This window comes from Vipera berus (genome assembly GCF_964194415.1).
Source record: "Vipera berus genome assembly, chromosome: 1".
NCBI lineage: Eukaryota > Metazoa > Chordata > Lepidosauria > Squamata > Viperidae > Vipera > Vipera berus.
Window position 1 is genome coordinate 286725316 of NC_138202.1, and position 23406 is coordinate 286748721.

Consider the following 23406-nt stretch of genomic DNA (forward strand, 5'->3'; position numbering starts at 1 on the left):
TGAAGTCCTCAAGTCTTAAAGTTGCCAAGATTGGACAGCCCTGCTGTATGTAGTGGAAGGGTTACTACGTTACTCCGTGAGAGGGGCGGGGCGGGGAGACGAAAGAAAAGGAAGAGTTGTGCGATAGTGTTATACTCAGGTTTTCCCGAAATCTTGGGTTGGACTAGAAGACCTCCAATGTTCTTTCCAGTTCTGTTATTCTGTTGGGTATAGATAATGGGGGGAAGAAACAACACTCCTACAAAACAATCCCAAAGTTATAACGACGGAATTTGCGCGCCGAGTGAGAGTCAGCGCTGAGTCTTGCAGGTGTCGAATTGCAACTTACGCCCCGGAGCAAAACAATAACTCTTCTCCCGTTTCTGAAAATGCAGAGGCCCGTTTTAACTGCTCTCGCGTTGGGAGAAACAAGGAGACTCCTCGCTGGATACCGTAATTAAAAAAATAAGAACCAGCGAAGTCAGCTTAAGTTACCTATTGAGGTATCTATATTAACTGTATAAAGACTGCACTAAACCCTGCACGAAAATTACGAATCGCGAAGGCAATGCAAAGCAGAGTCCTTAACTTTCACGTTTGTGTGGGAAATGGATTTTAAAAGCAAAGAACTACAAAGTCAAGCCATGCTGGTTTTATGTCCTTCCAATCCACCACTAGGAGGTGCCATTGAAAAGGTTTTCAGCCAATTAAACAGCTAGGATAACTGCTCGAGTTAATATGTCCAACACACAGCTTTAGTTTCCAGTGTTTTAATGTGTAAGTCTTCTCTTCCCTGCTGTGTTTAAAATTTGAAAAGAGTGTTATAGTTTTAGCAATATGCAGTCCTGTCCCTTCTTGGTGTCTTTGGCGATTTGGAATTAAGAACATGTCTTAAATTACACCATTATATAACCCATTTTTGTATATGCTATTACATGTATGCTTTTAATTGTATTTCTTTCATGGCTCCTTTAAGTAGCAAATTCTTATTATGATGCCAATTTATTAAACACAATATTATGACTAAACCAAAGGCAACATATTTAAAAAATGTATATTGCTCTGCTTCCTTCTCTCTCACTTCTTCCCTAACAAGGTCAGCTTGTTGGAGTAACTCACACCCCTCGTAGCCCAAAGCTACTTTGTTGCATCCCAAAGAATGTGCTTGTAACTGAATGATCTACTAGAATGATACCCATGCCTGCTTTAGAACAGCCTCATATCTTTATTGCTTGTAAAGCAATTCTGTTGGGGTCTCCTTTGGATATAGAGTACATATATGCTCACATTCGCTTTGATCTACACACTGTGTCACAGACTAGAACCAGCAAAGAAATAATGTTGTTTGGATCTTCTCCAGTGGTTAGTCATTTTTTTTAGATGAGCTTTTCACCATATGGCTCATCTTTGAAATAATTATTTTACTTAAATCTGTTGCAAGTGTGCCTGCTTCTTCTTTCTGAACAACTCACTCCTACCTCATTTATCAACCAGTTGACTTAAATCCAGAAAGTCTCCACTGGCACCTGCACAATATCTGCTCAACAACTTTAGCATCGATTCCCAATGAAAAGCCAAATGGGTTGCTGAACGTCCAGACATAGGAAGGCATATAAATGACCCCATGAAAAGTGCCAGGCTTTGAACTACCATGCCAGCAATGGACAATCCTGAATAGGATTCGCACTTCACATGGTGTCTGCTGGGACTCATTGTATAAATGGAACACAGAATCCTCCCCTCAGTGTGACTGTGAGGTCCCACATCAAACTGAAGATCACATTGTGACTGGTTGTAAGATGAAGGCATATAAACGATGCTGTGCTTCAATGGTTAGATGGCCTAGACATTGGTATTTGAACATAGATTTTTTTTTTAAAAAATATATATTTTATTGTGTTTTATTAATCTAGATGAAAATCTAGATGAAATGCATATTGCTAGTCCATGTATGATATGACATATGCTAAATAAATAAATCTGTACAGGTTTTTAAATTTTTCAAGATTTGAACCCCATCTTCATGCTAGGTTCAAGTCTATTTGCTTCTACAAAATAGAGATCTGCGGATGTATGTTCACCATCATCTCTTCCCATCCAAGCTTCAGGTCTCCAGCACAACTGATGTCCAATCTATGGATTCCTGAAGATCTTACACACTATTAGTGGAAATTTTAACACTTTATTAATTCCTTTTTGAAAAGCTTCACTTCCTCAGCCAAGAAAAGGAAGGTCTTTGCAAATGAAAGATGAATAATAAAACAATTCTTGCCATCAGGCTTATCCTCTAAAAGATTGCCTATTGCATCATCCAATATTATACCATTCTGATTATAGTGGAATATAGAGGGGAAGCCAAGTTTCAACTGAACAGTTTTGTATAACTATCTCCCCACAAATTCATTTAAAATATTTGTAATGTGAGCTCCTCTGTTGTTCATGTTTTGCTTTTCACCATTCATAAAAAGCTGATGTGCTTTGCAATTTGTGAAGGTTCATTTTAGGAATTACTACTATTTTCCTCTTTTATAAATCATTGAAAAAGGAAAGGTAGTCCAAGGGCTACTCTGGTGGTGTGCTTGGGCTAGCGGCTAGCCTGTTTTCATATCTGTAGTACAGTCATTATAAAGCTAAGATGCCATGTGGCCACTTTTCATTGCCAAAGCAACTAACCTTGGAGAAATTTTCCAAGGATGCTAAAAAGAAACATCTGTAAGACATTGTAATATGCATGCAAGATAATTCCTATTATAAAGATTAGAGTCTGCATGAGTATTACTTCCAAATCTGTTCACATTTTGCCAATTGTTAAAAAAAAGTAGTCCCTACTAATCCAAAGGTGCTTTTTCAAAAGACAATTGCCCTGCCTTTTTCCCTGAAGATGTTTCACTTCTCATCCAAGAAGCTTCTTCAAGGAAAAACAAAGAACGTCCAGTTGCCTTTTGAATAGGCACCTTTGTGACAACCATGACCTGGATGACTGAAAATCTCCATAGATAATCCCTACTAACAATCTTAAAATGGTAAGGGAATGAAAAGAATGTGGAGGACAGATAAAAAAGGCGCAAGTAGCAATCTAGAGGTTATTGTTCTTATGACCCATATGAATCGCAATGGATGAGGGTGAGTCAATGGGAGACTTGACACTGCACTCCTATGGCACCTGCTATATGATAATGAAGGACAAAAGAAGAGTCAAAAATGCTAGCTGAACAATAGCCTAAAAACTAAGGAGAGTTGGTTTGCTTAACAGTTGATTGTTACTAAACCAATACTGAAGAATTTAATTCAGATCTGTAATTATGACAGTTCTGTACTGTATAAGTATTTGGTCTATCTGAAGATGGATAAGGGAATACTCCATAGGCAAATAAATAAATAAAGTCCAGTTGCCATGATTCAGCCTTCTGACATCTTTGCCTGGATGACTGAGACTCTTCATCCACATATTGCAATACATTTTGGAGAGGAAAACCCTGAGGTTAATGTGGCAATAATTGGTACATTCCAACGATTCCCTGCCTAACTGATTTGCTCTTACTGATGAAGCTGCTTGGATGAGCAGAAGAAACGTCTGGAGCTAACAAAAAATAGTCCAATTGCCATGACTTAACCTTCTGACTACTATAAGGTAAAGGTTCCTCCGCACATGCATGCTAGTTGTTTCCAACTCTAGGGGGCGGTGCTCATCTCCGTTTCAAAGCCGAAGAGCCAGCGCTCGTCCGAGGACGTCTCTGTGGTCATGTGGCCGGCATGACTAGACGCCAAAGGCGCACGGAACACTGTTACCTTACCACCGTAGTGGTAAGGTAACTTGCATTTTTTTACATGCTTTCGAAATGCTAGGTTGGCAGAAGCTGGGATGAGTAACAGGCGCTCACTCTGTTACGCGGCACTTGGGATTCGACCCGCCAAACTGCCGACCTTCTAATCGACAAGCTCAGTGTCCTAACTCACTGAGCCACCGCGTCCCTTCTGACTACTATAGGGAAGTACAAATATTCAGACATGATACTATGAATATAATTCTATCTTGAGCAGAGAGCTAACTCATATTTAAACATAATTGTGGGGCTATTTATTCCTCCCTAAACACTGATTCACAATGCTACCTGGTACCCTAGTGAGACAAAGCTCCTTGGTGAGCCCCAGCTGAAACAAGAAACTTCAAGATAATAGTCCTTAATGAACAATTGAAGCTGGCACGATTTAGTTTTCTCCGTCAGTGTGTTTCTCTGCATGAATTTGGCCTTCAAAGAATACAAACTGCCAAACAAGAGAGGTTACTAACATTTAAATGGCTAGACAGGAAGGACAGAGATTATATAGTTCCTTCCAGATCACAATCCTAGTAAATTAGCTCAGTAGCCAGAGTTTTCTCTACAGTATTTCAAAATCCTAATCCAACTGCATTTTCTTAGAAAAAGAGCATGCTAAGCACCCAGCCATTTCCTACTTACTTGGGAATAAGCACCTTCCCTTAGGCTCAATGGGACTTCCTTCTGAACAGGTATCTGTTTGAATAGTTCTGCTGTTGCAGAACTGACACATCTGAGATTGTAATATCACACTAGATTGATAGTGGAATCGTACTTTAGACTAGGACTGATATAACATTTTAAATTTAGATTGACTTAAGAGCTATGGAGTCAGTTGTGCATTGTCCATGTATCCTGTTGGGTACTAATACCCAACATAAATAATCTAAAATGGCTACTCCAGCCAATGATTGTTACTATTGTTACGATATACACTTATTTGGTTGCAGTCCTGTGCTCATTTTAAGACCCCCCCATTGAGCCCAGAATGGGGAAAAACTGATTGCAGAAAATAAACATACCTTGTTTGTTGTATGATTAGTGTAAAGGAAATACAATTTTTTTACTATAGCTCACAATTTGCACAATTCGATGCATTGTAAAAATACAAGGCATTTTTTTGTACAGTATTATGACCAGTTGTAGTCCAAGGAGTGGGCGACTGCTTGGTTGCTAAAAGTCAATTTCAAGAATTTCAGCCAGCATGGTCAGTTCATCAACATCTGGAGCAGGGAGTTCATCAACATCTGGAGCAGGGAGACCCCAAACTGCAGTTCATCAACATCTGGAGCAGGGAGACCCCAAACTTTGAGAGCTGGTGGACACAGATAGGAATATATTCAAAATGCAGGTCAAGGATCCTGGCAAATATCAGTGGGAAAATGGTGCCTGTAAGTACCTGCTGGATATTCCAGATGCGGATCTAAACACTTTTCCATTTGATACAACTTTTTCAGATATTTGGGGAGAGTGTAATCAGAATTACAGAACTAGTAATCATCGTTCAAAGAGTGCCTAGTGGCTGATAACAAACAAAACCCGGCATTGGGTCAAGGCTTAAAACAAGGCAGTCTTAGAATATTGTTTCCACGGCTATCCCAAGCACACCCCGCCGTCCCATTCATCGCAACCTGCCCTTCCCCAGTTCCATTTGATAAGGGCGCGCGCGGCTAAGAGCGCGCAACGAGTTGCAACAGCGTTGCCACCGCCCCTTCCGCCTTGCTGCGTCTCTGCTTCTGGCGACGACCCTTCCTTTCCCGAGGGCGCCCGGGAGTTTGCTGCTTGGCACCGGCGCCATCCGTGACAGGGCAACAACCCCCACGACCACAGCCAGACACGCACCTGCACGACTTCACTCTTTGACCCGCACCCAGAGCCTGGCCTCGACGTCACGTGCTCTCGGCCGTCCAATCCAGGCCAGCCACTAAGTTGTTCGGGAGCTGCTCTGGGCGGCAGAAAAGTTTGCTGAGAAGACCCGGGAGAAGCGCTGGATCGGCCGTGGCGGCGGAGGCGTTGGCGTTGCCTGTAGCCGCTGAGGCCGTCCCGGATCGCCCGCAGTCTCCGTTTCCCCGCGAGCGCTTTACCTGTTTACCTGCTTCTTCTCCCATCGCCCGTCTCCGCTTCTCGTTCCTTGCGTGGCTCCCTTCGCTCACCTGGGCCCCCTGGGACTGCATCCCTTTGCAATCGCCGCTTCTCTGGGGTCTCCCCCTGCTTCTCCCCCGCGTCCCTCACTTCATTTCCCCATTCTATCTCCGCCTTAATTCTGCTTGCTTCTTTCCTTCTTCTCTCGGGCCTTCGGATTTTTTTTTTCCTGGCTCTGTAAACCACTCCACGCAAACTTTCTTTGCCTTGATCCCATTTATCCCGAACACACTTTTCACTTCCTGCTTTGCCACCGGTCCTTTCCCCACCCCCCCACCCCGAACTCTTCTATGCATCTGGGTTGTGTTTTCTTTCTCTGACTCCTTCACTCTTTCCCTCACTGTCACCTTATGTTATCCTGCCTCTCATCACTTTCATAACACAGTTTCTTGCCTTTGACCTTTCTACACTCCAAATGTCTGATCCAAATACTGTGATTTCTACTCCTCACTCAACTCATGCGCCGATCCCCGGTGTGTCTTTTCTTTTCGCTTTGTTTCACTCCTTTCCTAGCACTTTTTATGCCTGCCTAAAATAGGGAAGAGTTGGCTTCAATAGCGACTTCATTAATTGTTCTCAAATGCCAAGGCAGATGTGGTTAGTACCTGTATCTTGACCATGGCTTTGCTGAGCTCTGAAGGAATAGCTGAAGGGAGCTTGGGGACCAGTCGCAACTCTTGCCCACTGTGGACTGTGTTGTATGACTATGAAGCCACTGGAGAAGATGAGCTGAGTTTGCGCCGAGGGGAAATGGTGGAAGTTTTGTCTAAAGATGCAGCAGTGTCTGGAGATGATGGGTGGTGGGCAGGTAAAATCCATCATCGTCTTGGCATCTTCCCAGCAAACTATGTGACCTACCAGCTAGGTTGTTACCAACACCCCCAGTTAGGATTGTTGGAGAAGACTGGGCATCAAACCCAAAACCTGGCCGTGGGTGATGGGCACCCTGTAGATAATGAAGACCATATGGGTTCTCTAGCAGAGATTGACTTCCAGCATCTGGAACTACAAGAGATTATTGGAGTTGGAGGCTTTGGTAAAGTTTATAGAGCTATGTGGAATGGCCAAGAAGTTGCAGTGAAAGCGGCCCGGCAGGATCCAGATGAGGACATCATGGCCACAGCAGAGAATGTGAGGCAAGAGGCAAAATTGTTTTCCATGTTGAAACATCCAAATATCATCGAACTTCATGGTGTAAGTTTACAGGAGCCCAACCTCTGCCTAGTTATGGAATTTGCCAGGGGAGGACCCCTCAATAGAGCTTTGTCAGGTACTTTCCCCACCGCTAGTGGGAACCACTGGGGCCGTCGCATTCCTCCTCATATATTAGTCAACTGGGCAGTACAAATCGCTCGAGGGATGCTTTATTTACATGAAGAAGCCATTGTCCCCATCCTTCACAGAGATCTCAAGTCAAGTAACAGTAAGTACTTTGAATGTTTTTTAAAAGGACAATCTATGCATACTTTTCCATGTTTCTATATTATAATAATGAACAGTACTGTGATACGTTTTATTTATAAAATAGCAAAAGTGCTATTTAAGATGCTTATCGTTTTATACAGTAGAATGGATTTTTCGATTATCAAATATGTGCAAGTTCATTCCATCAAATTGAATCGTCTTTTCTCCCCTTTTGGTAACAACAGTAGTTATACTCAAGCATTTCAATAGTTAGTTGTGTTTGGTTTCTTGGAAAAATGGAAGTCTTCTTATGACTCATATGCAACAGGAAGAAGTCTCTTCTATGAAATCTTGGCTTTTCATATAAGTTTTAAACCTGAAACTTTAAGAAGTCAGTCCCAAGAGCATGTAATTTTGAGTAGTCATAAATAGAATCAGACTGTAATGCTACTGATATTATGTAATTTTTAATGTGTTGCTTGAGTTGTAATTATTAGCTGAATAAAATAGTGATGCTGTCTGACTCAGTGAATTGTTATTTTTATTTTTTTTATAAGAAAGCAATGATAGTTTACTGTGCAGTGTTTTCATTCTTTTCACCAGTATTAACTTAAGGCATTTAATCCAATTTTTAACCATAGAAAATTTAAAACAAAATTGATAGGGTGATAATTAGAATTACTGATTTGATGCAATATGTTAGCAACACCTAGGATGTTCTTTATGAAGAATATCCCATTTCTTGACATCAGAAAATAATACATAAATGGAAGTTTATTTCAGTATATTCTCCAACATATATTGTTTGGAATAATTTTTGTTTCAGTGATGAAACAATTTCAAAATCTGCTTCCAAGGCAATGAAGGAGAGTGGCCTAGAGTACTTCATAGTTTGTGATGCTATAGAAAATAAGTTTTTTAACATTGATTGTGTTTTAGTTTCTGTAATGGTACTCCTTGAACTTTACATGAATTATTTTCATTTTTAAAGCCACCCCCTTGTTCACAAATTTCTTTAAATATATATAATAATGTTTATATCCATGATCACAAAATGCCCCTAAAATTATATACAATACTACCATTTTTAGCTTATGTATTATATCCATTTCCAGGTTTTTAATAAAAGCTATGGTATATGTACCAATTCCATAGGTGAAGTTCAATGCAGTAGATTTGACTCATGAGATTCTTTTTATCGCAAGAGACAGAAGAAACATTTAGGATGGGAAGCTGTAGCACCTACCTCATAGCTGGTTTCTTACATAAATGAATGCAAGGTGCAGAAATGAAGGCAGTAATAGGATATAGGAAAGAAACAAAACTAAGATGCACTTCTGCAATAAGTAATTGTAACTACCGGTATGTTGTCTCTGCTGTTTTATTCCTAATCTGTAATTTGGGTTAAAAAATAAAAGATGCTCTTCAGTCAAGCTCAATTTCTAATGAATGTGTTCTTGTAGTTATTCTTGTTGGCATTTTGGAAGTCATGTGCCATTGGCTCCTTTGTTTTTCCAACTACCCTCCCTAGCCAGGAGCCATGGAATTCCTGAGTGACAATAAGCCTGAACCTGTTTAGTTTCTATCATTAGACAAGGTCATCCAAGTTCTACTACCTGCCCAGCCATAAAATGGACAAGGATCTTGCAGTTGTCAGCAATAGAACAATCATAACAATTAGTGGATAGTCCTGATCCAGTTTTATTTATCAAATTTAGGCACAACCCATCTTACTAAGTGATTACTAAGTGATTCTGGGCAGTTGATGGTTCATTAGTTCATCTCATGCCTGTTAAATCTTCTCTAGAAAGGATTTTGACAGATATGAAGCAAAGAGAAAAGGATAATTTATTGATTAACAAAATCTATATTGCCGATCAGCCAATATGAAAAAATGGGATTCAAGAATTTTCTGCTTATACTGTACTGAGATGAATTAAAGTTTAGATTCAGTCACATATAAACTATAGTTGGTTGGCCTTATACTGTATATCATAGTAAATCAAAATTGGACAAACTACATTTTATCTTAGATCCAGATCACTGGATCCAATTCATAGCTATCAATACAGAAATCTCTTGCAGCTATTATTACATGTATAGTCCCAATTTTAGAAAAGTAGGAAGACATGGTAGCCTGGTTCTGTAGAAACTATAAAGCAGTTAAAATCTACATTGTAGGGCATTTGTTGATTAGTAAGAATTAGTATTTAGCTCCGTTTGCATATTTACATAGATCTGTGTGATGGTTCATGTCATTCATTCATGCACCTTAGCAATATGCAGCTATTTAGAAGCAAAGTGGAGAATGTGCTTTAGAAGGGATGTGAATGCAGCATATGGCACCTCCTTATGCCTCCTTATGTCACACCTTTCCTAGGTTCACAGAGTAGCCCCACAATTCCAGGAAAATGACATTTGCATCAGGGATGCCACCTTATTGCAGCATCCCTAACTCCCTAATGTGCATTTTCCTATGAATGCACAGCTACTGTGTTTGCTCAGGGGAAAAAAAACCCACAGGTTTTTGAAGAAGACATCAACAGATGCACCAAACCCACACATATCTGCTCCAAAACATCTTTTCCTTCCTTCCTGCATGTAACTAACTTTTATAAAGTGGCCAAATGTATTTCATTTGATTTGATTAGGTGCATCAATTGCAAAATAGATTATCCTCCCAGAAATAGAAAGTTAGGAAATCCCTTTAAAGTAGGCTTTAGAAGAGAACCAGTGTAGCATAGTGGTTAAGGTTTGGGGCTTGGACTGAAGGTCACTCTTAGCCATGGAAGCTCACTTATGATTTAAGTCCCTCCAGCCCATAGGAACAAGGGAGGGGTGGCAGTTGACAAAACATGTGCAACTCTGCCACCCTGGGTATGACATGACTTACATACCTTTGTCAGACCTCTGAGTGCAACTTGAAACCTGGCTTCTAATACAAATACGTAAGCTGCAGTATTTGCATGATGATGTCATTTGTCAATTGAGCATAATTGTGGTTTACTAAGAATATTGCTCAATAAGGCGGAAATGCAAGGGACGCGGTGGCTCAGTGGGTTAGGACGCTGAGCTTGTCGATCAGAAGGTCGACAGTTTGGTGGGTCGAATCCCGAGTGCCGCGTAACAGAGTGAGCACCTGTTACTCGTCCCAGCTTCTGCCAACCTAGCAGTTTGAAAGCACATAAAAATGCAAGTAGAAAAATAGGGACCACTACGGTGGGAAGGTAACAGCGTTCCGTGCGCCTTTGGCGTCTAGTTATGCCAGCCACATGACTACGGAGACATCCTCGGACAAGCGCTGGCTCTTTGGTTTTGAAACGGAGATGAGCACCAGCCCCTAGAGTTGGAAACAACTAGCACGCATGTGCGGGGGAATCTTTACCTTTGCCTAAGGCAGAAATAGAGTGTAAACCACCTTGAACTCCTAGAGAAAAGGCAAGATATAAATCTAACAACTACATATTATATGTATCTTCAACATGCCTCCCCCTCCCCCCACCCCACCCCAACATAGCCCATGAGTGAAATAAGTTTAAAAGTAATGGAATTATGGGAAACCTAAAAGAAACCATCAGGAGAGCCGGAATATAGTCAGTGAAACATGTTATAGTCCTCATAATCTGCTAAAAGATTAGTCAAAACCTATATCGTTTGTCTGATTAACCAAGTTGCATTGCTCCTGGACGCTGAAACTTTAATCTGAAAAGTTTTATAATGAAAGCAATCCTGTAGCTTCAGTGGTACTTAATTTCCTGAAAAGCATTGTAAGAGTTGGTCTGTGGAGTAATGGCAGATGCTTGTCCATTGAACACTTCACCAGTGCAAGGTTGTTGTCAAAGCTTTAAAGTTGTCCAGATCAAGAAATTGACCTTACAAGAAGATCAAAACTAGATTTTACTGATTTAGGCTACATTAACAGCAACCTTGTAATTTGGTTTGCAAAATGCAGTTGACTGAGACAGTGAAGAGACAGCCAGGTCTCTTCCCAATATTGTCTCCTATCTCAGGGCTGAAGTGTGTTTGGGTTGTTTTTTAAAGGCTTCCTCAAGGCCAGACCTGCCACTTTATGGCCTACAGGCCACATCTGGCTTTTTGGCTGTCCCTGTCTGGCCCATGGCAATGGTTGTGGGGAATGGGAAGTGGGAAGTAACAGTGATGGAAGCGGGCAGCAGGTCCATGATTCTCCACAGTTGTTTGCAAGCTATACATATATTACCCTTCAATGTTGCAGCAGCCTTGCATTAAAAAAAATCATTTATTTCGGTGGAATTCTTCCGAATAAGTCTCTATATTTTACATTTGAGCTTTTTATGGGATATTAAGATATGATTTTGCCCCATCCCACCCCTACTTCTATCACAGTATTTTTTTTCTCATTTTTTCAACAGTGTTAAATATGACTAGCTACTTACTGATTGGATGATAGACTAGGGGAGTCTTGCTTGATCATTTACTAATATGGATACAAATATTGATGTAAACAAAATGTTTTAGTTACCCTTAAAGTAGAAAAAGCAAAAGCTCAAAGGATAAAAATTAGGCTAAGCGAAAATGGTAAGACATTATTTTGGTAGGATTAAAAGTGAATTCTATATGCTTTCAAAACCCTAATCTAATTAGTATTTAGACACTGTCTCCTTTCAAGACTTCAGATATTCATAGTAACATTGACCCCAACTATTCTCCATAGTTCTAGGAGTTCCTTGTTGTCTCCTTTCTAAATTCGAAATGAAGCTGGAAAAAAGGACTGTGGGTTGTATCCTCAGTTGCTCATAAATAGGGCAGAAATAGGACCTTAAAGCATTTTTGTTCCTGCTAGGCCTCCATAATGCTGCCCTTTGTTCTGACATTATTCAGAGTCAGGTTTAAGGTATATAAAGGCTGTGGTGCAAAGTCTGCCACCACAGCAAACTTGAGAGGTGGGTGGGTAAAGGTTCAAATCCTACCCCCCTCCAGCCCTGGAACTTACTGTTGGCTTTAGTTTGGCCACTCTTTGAGTACAATCTACGTCACAAGATTTTTGTTGTGGGGGGAAATATTTGAGTATTATGTAGACTAATGTTTCTTAACCTTAGCAATCTTAACATGTGTTGTCTGGAGAATTCTGTAAGTTGAAATCCACACATTGTAAAATTGCTGACACTGCGAAACAGTGTCTTCAGCTCCTGAAGAAAAGTCAGGATATAAATAGGACAAATATATGCTGCTTTAGTAATGACTTTTATTTATTAAGAATCTTTTGAAAGAAAATTTATGTGTTTCTATTAAGAGGAGATACGGTTTGCATGGGGTTGAGTCATGAAGTGTTACAAGAGATTATCTTGCTCATAGTCATAAATTACAGAATTCTATTATTTTATAGGAACGAAGTGTTTCAGTTTAAGGACCTACGTGCATAAAATCCTTGTAATCAGCAAAAGTCTGCAGCAGCCTAAAACAGAATATTCAGTATTTTGTTTTTATTTTCAAATGAAGTATCTATGCTGAGATTTGATGTCTTTTTTATATTGTGGATTAATTAGAAATCACGACACAAATACAACATTTTTTCTACTCTGCACACAAGAATCGGCAGGTTCTTAGAACACCACATTATTCTTGTTTTTCTTCTGCATAAGGATACTTACAGATGTAAAAGAGAGAAGATGTATGACAAAGAATCCTTTTGGAATTTTGCTACCGACAGGGTTTCCCAGATTCCTTTTGCCCACTAATGACAAAGATTTTAAAATATTAACAGCAGGAAAAACCTGGGGGGGGGGAGGGAGTTGAATTAATTCTAGTGAATTACCAAAGAAACAAAGCAAAGAACATTGTGATGGAGGACTGTTCTCATACTGATTTCCTATATCTCAGGAGTTTGTTTATATTATATGTGATTATTTGTTCTCCCTCTTGCTTTGCAGAATATTCAGTCCATAGCTCTTCTAGACTCTCTTAAGATCTATCAGATAAAGGGGGAAAATTTATGCAACTGGAGAGAGATCAGAGTATGCAAGAACTAAACCCAAAATTCACAGAATATATTAGGCAACATTAGTGAAGCTAGTCTTTTATCTTGTTCATACCTGTTTCTCAGTTGGGTTTTCCGAATTCTCTGTTGAATGCCAACGTATACAAGAGTTTTTGTTGGCAAAATTTAACCCGATTTTTTTTCTGTGGTACCACTGGGAGAATGTTTTAATGCTATCCAGTAAACACCAACACTATTCACATGTATTATCAATTTATAATGTTACAAAGTAGAAAGACTGTCTCATTCTTTACCAGAACTGGATAAAGATTATTGCAAGGATCATCTGCTTATTATGTCTTAGCTGGTTTTAATTTAAAAATTAGGGAGAATTCTGTCAAATTCTTAAATGTTGTTATCAGTGTTTGGCCATTGGTGGTAAGTCTGAATTTACTTCCATTTGTATACTTAGTATAGTTGGTTAATTTTTAAGAGTTAACTCTTATTACCGGTAGTTAATTATACAAAGTGTTCAAATACAAGTGAATAAGTAAACAAATTGAAGTGAATAAAGCAGTCTTCTCAGTCTGATGCCTTCAGAGGGCACCAGATTAGGTGAAAGCTTGATAAAATACTTCTAGTTCAGTTTTACATTCTCAATTTCAAATGAACTGAAATACCTTTCAGGAGAAATGAGCGATATTGATAATTTACTCATTTCTCATTTCAAATCACTGTCAAGTTGTCTCAGATTTAATGATTTAAATTATTGCCAGAAAAATTCATTTCAATTATTCTTTTCATAAAAAGAATGTTTTCTATGCAATCTTACTACATATTAATCACATCTCAGAGGCATAGGTTTAGTTTTTAGACAATACATGCCAACATTATAATTCTCATTTTTTTTCCACATCAGAGTTCATTAAACAATTGTGTGGCAAGTCATTTTATTTAGTAACAAAACAAATATGTAGTTGTTAAATCATTAGGAGGTGAACCAGCTCCAATTCAATTAATCATGGATGTCAGAAAACATTTCTGTCATGATGTGCTAGGACAATCATCACCACAATCACCAAACAGGATTTTAAACTCTATGAATATAACTTGTCTCTTCTGGTTAGCCTTTGCTTAAGAAACAACCCAAACTAAACCAGCAACAGGAAGGACCATGTCTTCTGAATTGTCAAATATAAGCCAGCTGGATTGATGCAAAACAATAGAAGGTGAGATAGAAATATAAAAAGTTATTGAGAAATAAAAATTAAATTGGCAATTTCAGTGAAGTCAACCTTTGGAATTTTAAATATTATACAGAAGAACATGGTATTCTCCTATTTTGTCTGGACATGAAATACAAGTTCCCCTACTTTTTCCAAGTAATTGTTATTAAATTGGAATGCATGCCACTTACTGTCAGCTTTAAAGCAGCATATAAGCCAAACAAATACATAAATTTTCAATTTAAAATGAATTACTATACAGAAAGAAAAAAAGTCCCTGAATATTGCAGAAGAGGTACTGCTGTAACAGTAAAGATGCTTATCTTCTGGGCCTTTGATGGTATCCCTTGATTTGCAATCATTCGTTTAGTGACCATCTGAAGCTACAAAGGCACTAAAAAGGTGATGTATGAGCGATTTTCACACTTATGACCATTGCAGCATCCCCACGATCACATGATCAAAATTGCTTGGCAACCGGCATGTATTTATGACAGTTGCACTGTCCCTGGGTCATGTGATCACCCTTCATAACCTTCGCAGCAAGCAAAGTCAATGGGGGGAAGGCCACATTCGCTTAGCAACCACACGATTCACTTAACAGTTGTAGTGATTTGCTTAACAGTTGTGACAACAATGGTCATAAGACGGGTCAAAACTCGTTTAACAACTGTCTTGCTTAGCAATGTAAAATTTGGACGCCATTGCGATTGTAAGCAGAAGGACTGCTTTTACTTCTGTATAAAAATAAGTAAAATACATTTTACTGTTTTTGTACTTCTCGTTGTCATATTCACTGACAGAAAGGGAAACTGTAAAGCCTATTGTTTTATTTTAACTACATTAAAATGAAAATTCAGTAATATATCCACCAAGCTTTTATTTAGAAGGTTAAGAAAAGCACAACAGTACGCATAAGGGAACGTTTATTTCTTTAAAACAGCACGGCTGGAATATTTAATAGTCCTGACAGGCTGCAAGTGCAGGCACGCCCTCTTCAGTATCTTCAAAGAAGGAGCAATTTTACAAGATGCTGTTTTATTCAAGCAAGCAGGCATTGTATTTCTTTAGTGCTGTCTGCACTTTCTGCACAGGCTTGTCATACCCACAGTAACAGGAACTTGATTAAACTGTTCTTGGGTGAGATATCTTTCACAGTTTGCAGCAATAATAGCTTTGTTTCTTCTACAACTCACGGTGGGCAACCTAAATACTGTACATTTCCCAAGAACTGAATGAATATATTCTGCTCACTTTTCATTTCACCTTCTGCACCTGCTCTCTCCAAACCCTCACACCTCATGCACAAGTCCAAAACTTACATTTTTTGACATTGCCCTTTTAAGGATAAGCATTAAGGGCCTGGTAAATGTATGTACTCTGTGCCTGACATGCAGAGTAGGACTGACTAGATCAGGGGTCTTCAAACTTGGCCCTTTTATGATTTGTGGACTTCAACTCCCAGAATTCCTCAGCCAGTGTGCCTGGCTGAGGAGCTCTGGGAGTTGAAGTACACAAGTCATAAAAAGGCCATGTTTGAAGACCTCTGGACTAGATCTATTATTCTCTGATTTCCCTATGCTGCCTAAGTAAAACTTAGATTGTTTTGTTTAGAGTTTTTACTAACATTTAGCATATTTGAGTTTTCACTGACTTTAAGATATAAAAACATAAAAGACAGAAAATACAGTGATACCTGGGTACTCGTCATGGAGGCATGAGGAGTACCGAACAAATTTTTCCTATAAGGAATAATATAAATAAATTTAAAGTGTTCCCAAACCAAAGGCAATGTACATTTCTAAGGAAAAATGTAAAAAAAGAGGATTGTTTATCGTGACTTTACACGAGCATTAAACCTAAAAATTAATAAATACTTAGATTAAATAAAATAAAAAGTTCACTTTACCTGCACTAATGAGAAAAAAAGCACAAAAATAAACAAAATGACCACAGAAACTAAGATAAGACTGCAAGGGGTTGTGCACAGGGCAAGAGTTACCAGGTGACTAACACATGACCCTTTGTTTTGACTGGAAAGGGTAGTGAATTACGAGGCAACTGATGCCAACAATTTCTAGCTTGTGTGTCGAAGACCAAACAAACAACAAGTACCAGGACAAAATTTACCCATCAAAATGTGTCAAATACCAAATTCGAGAAGTCTCAAAGCAGTCAAGTACCAAGGTATGACTGTATACAAGAAATTGAAACAAACAATAAAAGAAACAGAAAGAAAAAAATCAAAAATATGTTATCAGATGTATAGAAAACAACTCTGTTTTTAAACACAACGTTAAACATAGACCACATGAAGTAATAAGAGAACCAATTTGGTGTAAGTGTTAAGATAATAGGCTGGAAACTGAAAGATTATGAGTTCTAGTCCTGCTTTAGTCATAAAGCCAGCAGGGTCACTAACATTGGGCCTGTCTCTCAACCCTAAAATGAAGGCAAGGGCAAACCACTTCTAAAATGTCGCCAAGAAAACTGTAGGGATTAGTCCAGACAATTTGTCAGTAGTTAGCATTGACTTAAATTGCAGAAAATAATAACAACAAAGCTTCCCAGAGTCACTTTTTCAGAGTGAAACGGGCAGCGTGTAAATTTAATGACATAAATAAATAAATAAGACGAGACATGGAGTCATGTTGATCAGTCTTTCTATTACATTGATAAGCAGCCAATTCATAAGCAGTGATTTCAGTGCAAGACTGCAAGTCTGAGATGGTACTACTGTCTTGGCATTCGTAACAGGTTGTTTTTGTTTCGCTGTATTCTTTGCTTGATATAAAATCAAAAGTTTTTCATACATTGGTCCAGGAGGAGGGTGTTCTCTGCTGTTGTTCCTGCCTTCTGGAACACCTTGCCCCCCAATGTGAGGATGGCCCCAACTCTCCTATCCTTTCATAAGGGCCTAAAGACCTGGCTCTGCCAGCTGGCCTGGGGCCCCACAGAAACGGCACAGTGGGAGTTGGTTATCAGGTAACAACAGATCCCACCGCTCCCCCCTCATCCTCCCCATGTGTCCTTAGATTTTAATGTTTGATTTTAATTATTTATGTTTTAATTGTATATGTATAGACGTTTTTATGACTGTAAGCTGTCTACAGTTACCCTATAGTAAATAAAATAATGAGAGAGGGAGAGGGAGAGCAAGGAGAGAGGGAGAGAGAGAGAGAGAGAGAGAGAGAGAGAGAGAGAGAGAGAGAGAGAGAGAGAGTGTGTTCTGTAAGAATCTTAATCACTGATGACTTTGTCCAATATAGTTTTTACAGGGGCACAACTTTGCTGGTCTTAAGTTCCAAACTGCCCCAAAGAAATGTTAATATAAATAATGCTTCTATTTTAGAACTATGTTTTCTTTCTTTATAAGCAACTCAGGGTTTGCTGGGAAATCAAACACATATTCTGATAACAGAACTCCAAAGTGTATAGGTAAGGGGCTCTTCCTTTAGCTAATTTGGGAGCTTCCATTCAATCAGTGGCAGACATGCCAATATTGGCAGAACAGCTTTGCTTTGTTCTTTTCACTGCTAGTGAAATGTTTGTTTTTGCAGGTGTGCTTTTAACTCAAGCCTGATAAGCCAGCCTTCTCTTTGCTTCCTCAAAAACATTGCTGCAGCCATGGCTTGAGTTCTGTAACTTGTTATTCAAGAAATGAAACAACTTGGAAACATTCTGTATAAGGCTATTGTTAATAACTTAACTTTTCAGGGAGTCAGCTTGTAACACGGTCATCAAGCCTTACTTTAATCAAAGGCACAAACAAGGAGTGCCACCCTTCAAGTATGTCAGTTGATCTTAACCAGTGGGACATAAGTTAACTGTAATTCATACTTTATTAATGAAGTATGTCAAATTACTATTTTTGGATGCTTTTTCTGTAAAGTCTAAACTGCAAAAAGGGTAGCTAATATACCATCTACTCTGAGCAAGCGACTTCTTAAAATGACAGAGACACATCTTTCTGTAGTCTAATTGAGAAAGACTGTGATTTACCAAAATCCATTGTTTTATTTATTTATTTATTTTTTAATCCCATTTATAAGAGCCTTGGTGGAGCAGTGGGCTAATGCCTCCTTAAGTAACACCAGCTGCCTGCAATTAGTGCAGGTTCGCATCCCACCAGGCTCAAGGTTGACTCAGCCTTCCATCCTTCCGAGGTAGGTAAAATGAGGACCCAGATTGTTGGGGGCAATTAAGCTGACTTTGTAATAATGCCGCTTGGGGTGTGTCTGAAAGCCCTAATAAGCAGGCATATACATAGAATGAAGGCTACTGCTAAGCTTGTAAGCCGCCCTGAGTCTTCGGAGAAGGGCGGGATATAAATGGAATTAAAATAAATAAAAATAAATAAATATCCCGCCCTTCTCCGAAGACTCAGGGTGGCTTACAATCTAAGCACAAATCAATGTGCTTAGCAATAGCCTTCGTTCTATGTATATGCCTGCTTATTAGGGCTTTCGCCCCCCCTCCAAGCGGCATTTTTACAAAGTCAGCTTATTGCCCCCAACAATCTGGGTCCTCATTTTACCTACCTCGGAAAGATGGAAGGCTGAGTCAACCTTGAGTCTGGTGGGACTCGAACCTGCAGGCAGCTAATTGCAGGCAGCTGGTGTTACTTAAGGAGGCATTAGCCCACTGCTCCACCAAGGCTCATTTATGTCACAAATCCAATTAAATGAGGTTTTAAATTTTTTTTAACAACCTGTTGTATTTCTAACCCACACCTACTTGATGTTCCATAATAAACCTTACTAAAGATTAGGTAGATTTCTAAAAATACGACTAGGCATGTTTTAGAAGACTTATTAGACTGTGATTTGAGAGGTGGTTGAACACACCCTATCTGTAAAGCACGTGCTTTTAAAATAGGATTAGTTTTCTTTGACAATTGTAGATTTTAAATGGTGGTAAACATGGCTTCAGTGAGGAATAGCCTTGAATGTAAGCCATAGCTAGAGTAAATATTTGGGTAGAAATTATTGACAGTTTTTGTTAAGTCTAGATATGAAGCTGACCAGGAACAAAAAAGAGGTTTGCAGGAAGGACAACAAAACCAAACGTGTTTTCTACATTGTCCCTTCTGAAGATTTACACCAGTCATGTACTTATTATTTTAAAAATATTTCTAATATTACAATTTTAAATAGTGTATACTATTCAAGCACTCTACCTTACTTCCCTTTTGTGAATGGTGTATCTTTTATGCTTCCTCTTCAGTTGTGTAGTTACCTTTATGATGTGGAAGGGATGAAATCCAATGATATCCATCAGCAGAAGTTGGTAAAGCCTACTTAGCAGAAGCATGAAAAAGTTAAAACACTTCAATTAAGTGTTAGTTTGTGCATTGAAACTGTAAAATTTTTAAATGTAATGTAGGCTGTATTTGGTAGTTTGAAAGAGATAAACAATGTTATGTATTACTACCAGTGAGATTCTTTGTCACATAATTTGGTATCTGTGCATAGTGTAATGAGACATCTAGTTGTAGTAAGACAACTGAGATTAATAGTTTGGCTCTTTTTGGTAATGAATAGTAGTCTTAAAACTGTGCTGTTGTTGCCAGTAGTCTTCCAAGCCCAATTGCTGCTGATTATGATTAACTCTCTTTATGACAATGAGATACCGGTATGTCAGAAATGATTTTGCCTATCAGCACTGTCATGGAGGAGTGTTTTTGGGACCCCCTCCCCAAAGATATGGATTTGATGGATTTATTAATGGGGCCAATCATGTCTGCATTTGAAGTTTGAAATTTTTTGATTGTATAGATTTCTTTTTATTCATGTATACCACCAAAATCTATTGGAATTTAGGACAGGTTATAATTACGGTTAATAAATAGAATAAGTTTGAGAGAAAATTTGAAGAAAATTCTACTAATAAATCTATTCTTGGTTTTCTGGTTTAGTGGGTGTGTACTTGTACAGTGGAGAAAAACGGAAATGTCTGCACTTATCAATCAATAAGGAGCAGAATTAACAGTTCTCTGACTAATCAAAGGTTGTATGCCAATAAAAGCCAGCATGATTGTGAAATGAATTGGCTCTGGAGAGACCTGTGTTCAAGCCCTTAGACACAGTTCTGTGTGTGACTTTTGGCCAGTCACTCTCTCAGTCCAACCTATTTCACTGGATTGTTGTGGTGTAAATAGTAGGAGGACGTGTTCTGTATGCCAACTTGCACACTTGAAAGAAAGGTGGGAGATAACTATAAATGAATACATTTATACATCAATAAATGGAACAGGCCAAATGATTTACTGAGTTGAAATACAAAAGCTTCCTAAATTCTGACAGCCAAAATATTCCTTAATTATTCATGGGGAATATTGAGGTTTCAGTTAATTTAGCTTTTCAAATTTTTTATTTTGCGTGGCAATGCCCCTATGAAAGCATTACATTTCAAAGCTGTAATGGTATGATAGTTTACTACTATTATAAATAAATGATACATAAATAAATAATAGTAAATACTATTATAAAAATTAAAAAATAATATAAATTGGGAAAAAGTAAGGAAGTAGGAGCAAAAATAGGTGAATATAGAAGAGATAAGAGGACTAGGGAAGAAAAAGCTCATATTTAGTTTTGCCAATTAGGGCCATAAATAACTCCATTATGACTAATTCAATCACATAGCACTTTATTGTAAGATGGGGAAAAGGTAATTAGGTTATCAGACTTACTCATGTCACATGCAGCATTTCCTGGTAGAAATAATGATGTGATATTGGTGACTTTTGCCACATTTTGGTCAATATGCCAGAAGCACAACAAAACTCAATAGCATGCTCATGCAAACTAAGATGCCTGAACCAAGGACTATCTTGCAAGCCAACATACAGTTTCCTGTACCTCACCTAGGAAGCACATGCACCTGCAATAAATAAATAAATACTCATTTTTAAGTATTGAAAATTTCATTGTTCCCAGATTACTTGGACCAAATTATTTAATTCCTGTTCGAAATTTGCTTAAGACTCATCTTAAAGGAAAGTGCACTGCAGCCTTCCTGAGCTTTGTGCTTCTGATTTTGAAAAACAGAATTCCTAACTTTGTGGAGTCTGGCATGAGTTAGTTTTTATAGATGACTTTCTTCTATCCTGACCACTGTTCAGATTCAGATCCAAATCCTACTAGTATTATTTAGGAAAAAAACTATCTGCATAAGTGAAATCAGAAAAAATACGGATTTTCACTTGAGTTCACTTTTTACCTTATCAAATCAGGTTTTCATCCAATAATATTCGTTATCAGGTGGAACTCAGATATGGGTATTTTGGTTTATCTGGTGTACTAGTATGAATCAATTCTCAAAGAAGGGTAGGAGCTGACATCTATAAATTAAATTTAGTAGAAAGTCAAAGGAAAAGCAAGTAAGGTCAGACCTTGGAATACAGCAGATGTCCCCAACCTTTTGGGCACCAGGGATCAGTTGTGTGGAGAATGGTTTTTCCACAGATCGGAGAGTACATGGTTATGTGTGCGGCCTGCATCCCACATATGGGGCTTTGCTTGTTTGTGTGGACCAGTTGCTGACATGCCGCGGTCCAGTAACGGACTGGTTGGGACTCCTGCAATACAGCATAACATGAAAATCTGTCTCAAGACTGTAATGAAGCGTGCTGCCAATGTGAAGCAGCAGTGATCTGCAGAACCCTAATAATCCAACATATTGATAGTAGTGTAAAATTGCCTTGCTTGTAAGGATGAACTGATGGGAAGGATGAATCATGGCAATATGTTTTAAGACCAAAACAAGAGAAGAAACAGCTAATAAAAAGCATTACTATGTGGTCACTTAATGTAAGTTTGGGGTTATTGAGCCTGTCAGTATTGGACATCTAAAGATTCCAGATATCTCTGTATTACATGTACAAACCTAGTGAAAAAAACTAAAACTCAGCTGCCAAGGCCATGGAGGAAGGCAGTATAATGCATTTCTATTAGCACATTTAATGTCTATCCCCTAATAAGGCATTCGAGAAATTTCCCACTGTATTTACATGGCTAGGAATAAAGATAGAAGATGCAATCTGAGAACATTTCCTACACGCATGGTGAACATGGCTTCTGCAAACCTTTAATAGCAGCTCTGCTTTGAGTCACTTGGCCAGGATGGAAGGAGAACTGGGCTTAAGTACCAGTATGGAAGAATCAGACATATTGCAAGCTGCTGGCCAACTGCTTCTCTCATTGTAGATTTTTTCCCCTGGCTGGATATAGCTCATTTCAGACTCAGAGTTTCTTTTGCCAACTCCTGACAGTGTGCCAAATTGGTCCCGTTCTGTTCTTGATGGATGAACAGGAACTGTTGCTCAGATCCAGTTTTAGTTTATTTTGTTCCATCCAGACAATTTCCAGGTATTGGGACAGGACAATAACAGCATCTCCTGTCTGTCCCAGAATGGTGATGTATAGTTGGATATCATCAGCATACTGTTGCTAAGAGATCACTCTTGTAGCATTGGGAAGACTGATGTTTGACCCTATTTATATAGTGTATTGGGAGATCTGACGTTCCTTGTGAGCGAAGAATATTTTGCTTATAGACATAAGACTATGACTGATGAAAAATGGGCCAATAAGGAATAAAGGGGGGGAAAAACAATGCCACACCCTGAACCTGGAGCAAGGACTTCATATTGACATTAAAAAGCAGCAGGAAAAATACCAAACCCTGTTCCCACTTCCCCCTAAAGGACTAGCTCACCAACCTCTCCTCTCCCTGTATCAAGTAGAAATGCCAGCTAAGAAAAGAATGGAATAATTGTGATACAAGACCTCTTTTAGCTGGACCAGAGGGATAACATGGTTGATGGTATTGAAAGCCACTGAGAGCTCAGGAAACATTTGCCACTTTTATTTCATGA

At 38.8% G+C, this 23406-nt stretch overlaps 1 protein-coding gene across 2 annotated transcripts in view; it reads left to right on the forward strand.

Moving 5' to 3' along the window:
* The first annotated feature begins 5971 nt into the window (after positions 1-5971).
* MAP3K21 (mitogen-activated protein kinase kinase kinase 21) overlaps positions 5972-23406 on the forward strand; it is a 52900-nt gene continuing 35465 nt past the window's right edge. For both annotated transcript variants that reach the window (XM_081313897.1, XM_081313898.1), the window contains exon 1: positions 5972-7362. In XM_081313897.1, the coding sequence (XP_081170023.1) occupies positions 6558-7362 (805 nt within the window). In that variant the 5' untranslated portion in view covers positions 5972-6557. The remainder of the gene's footprint in view (positions 7363-23406) is intronic.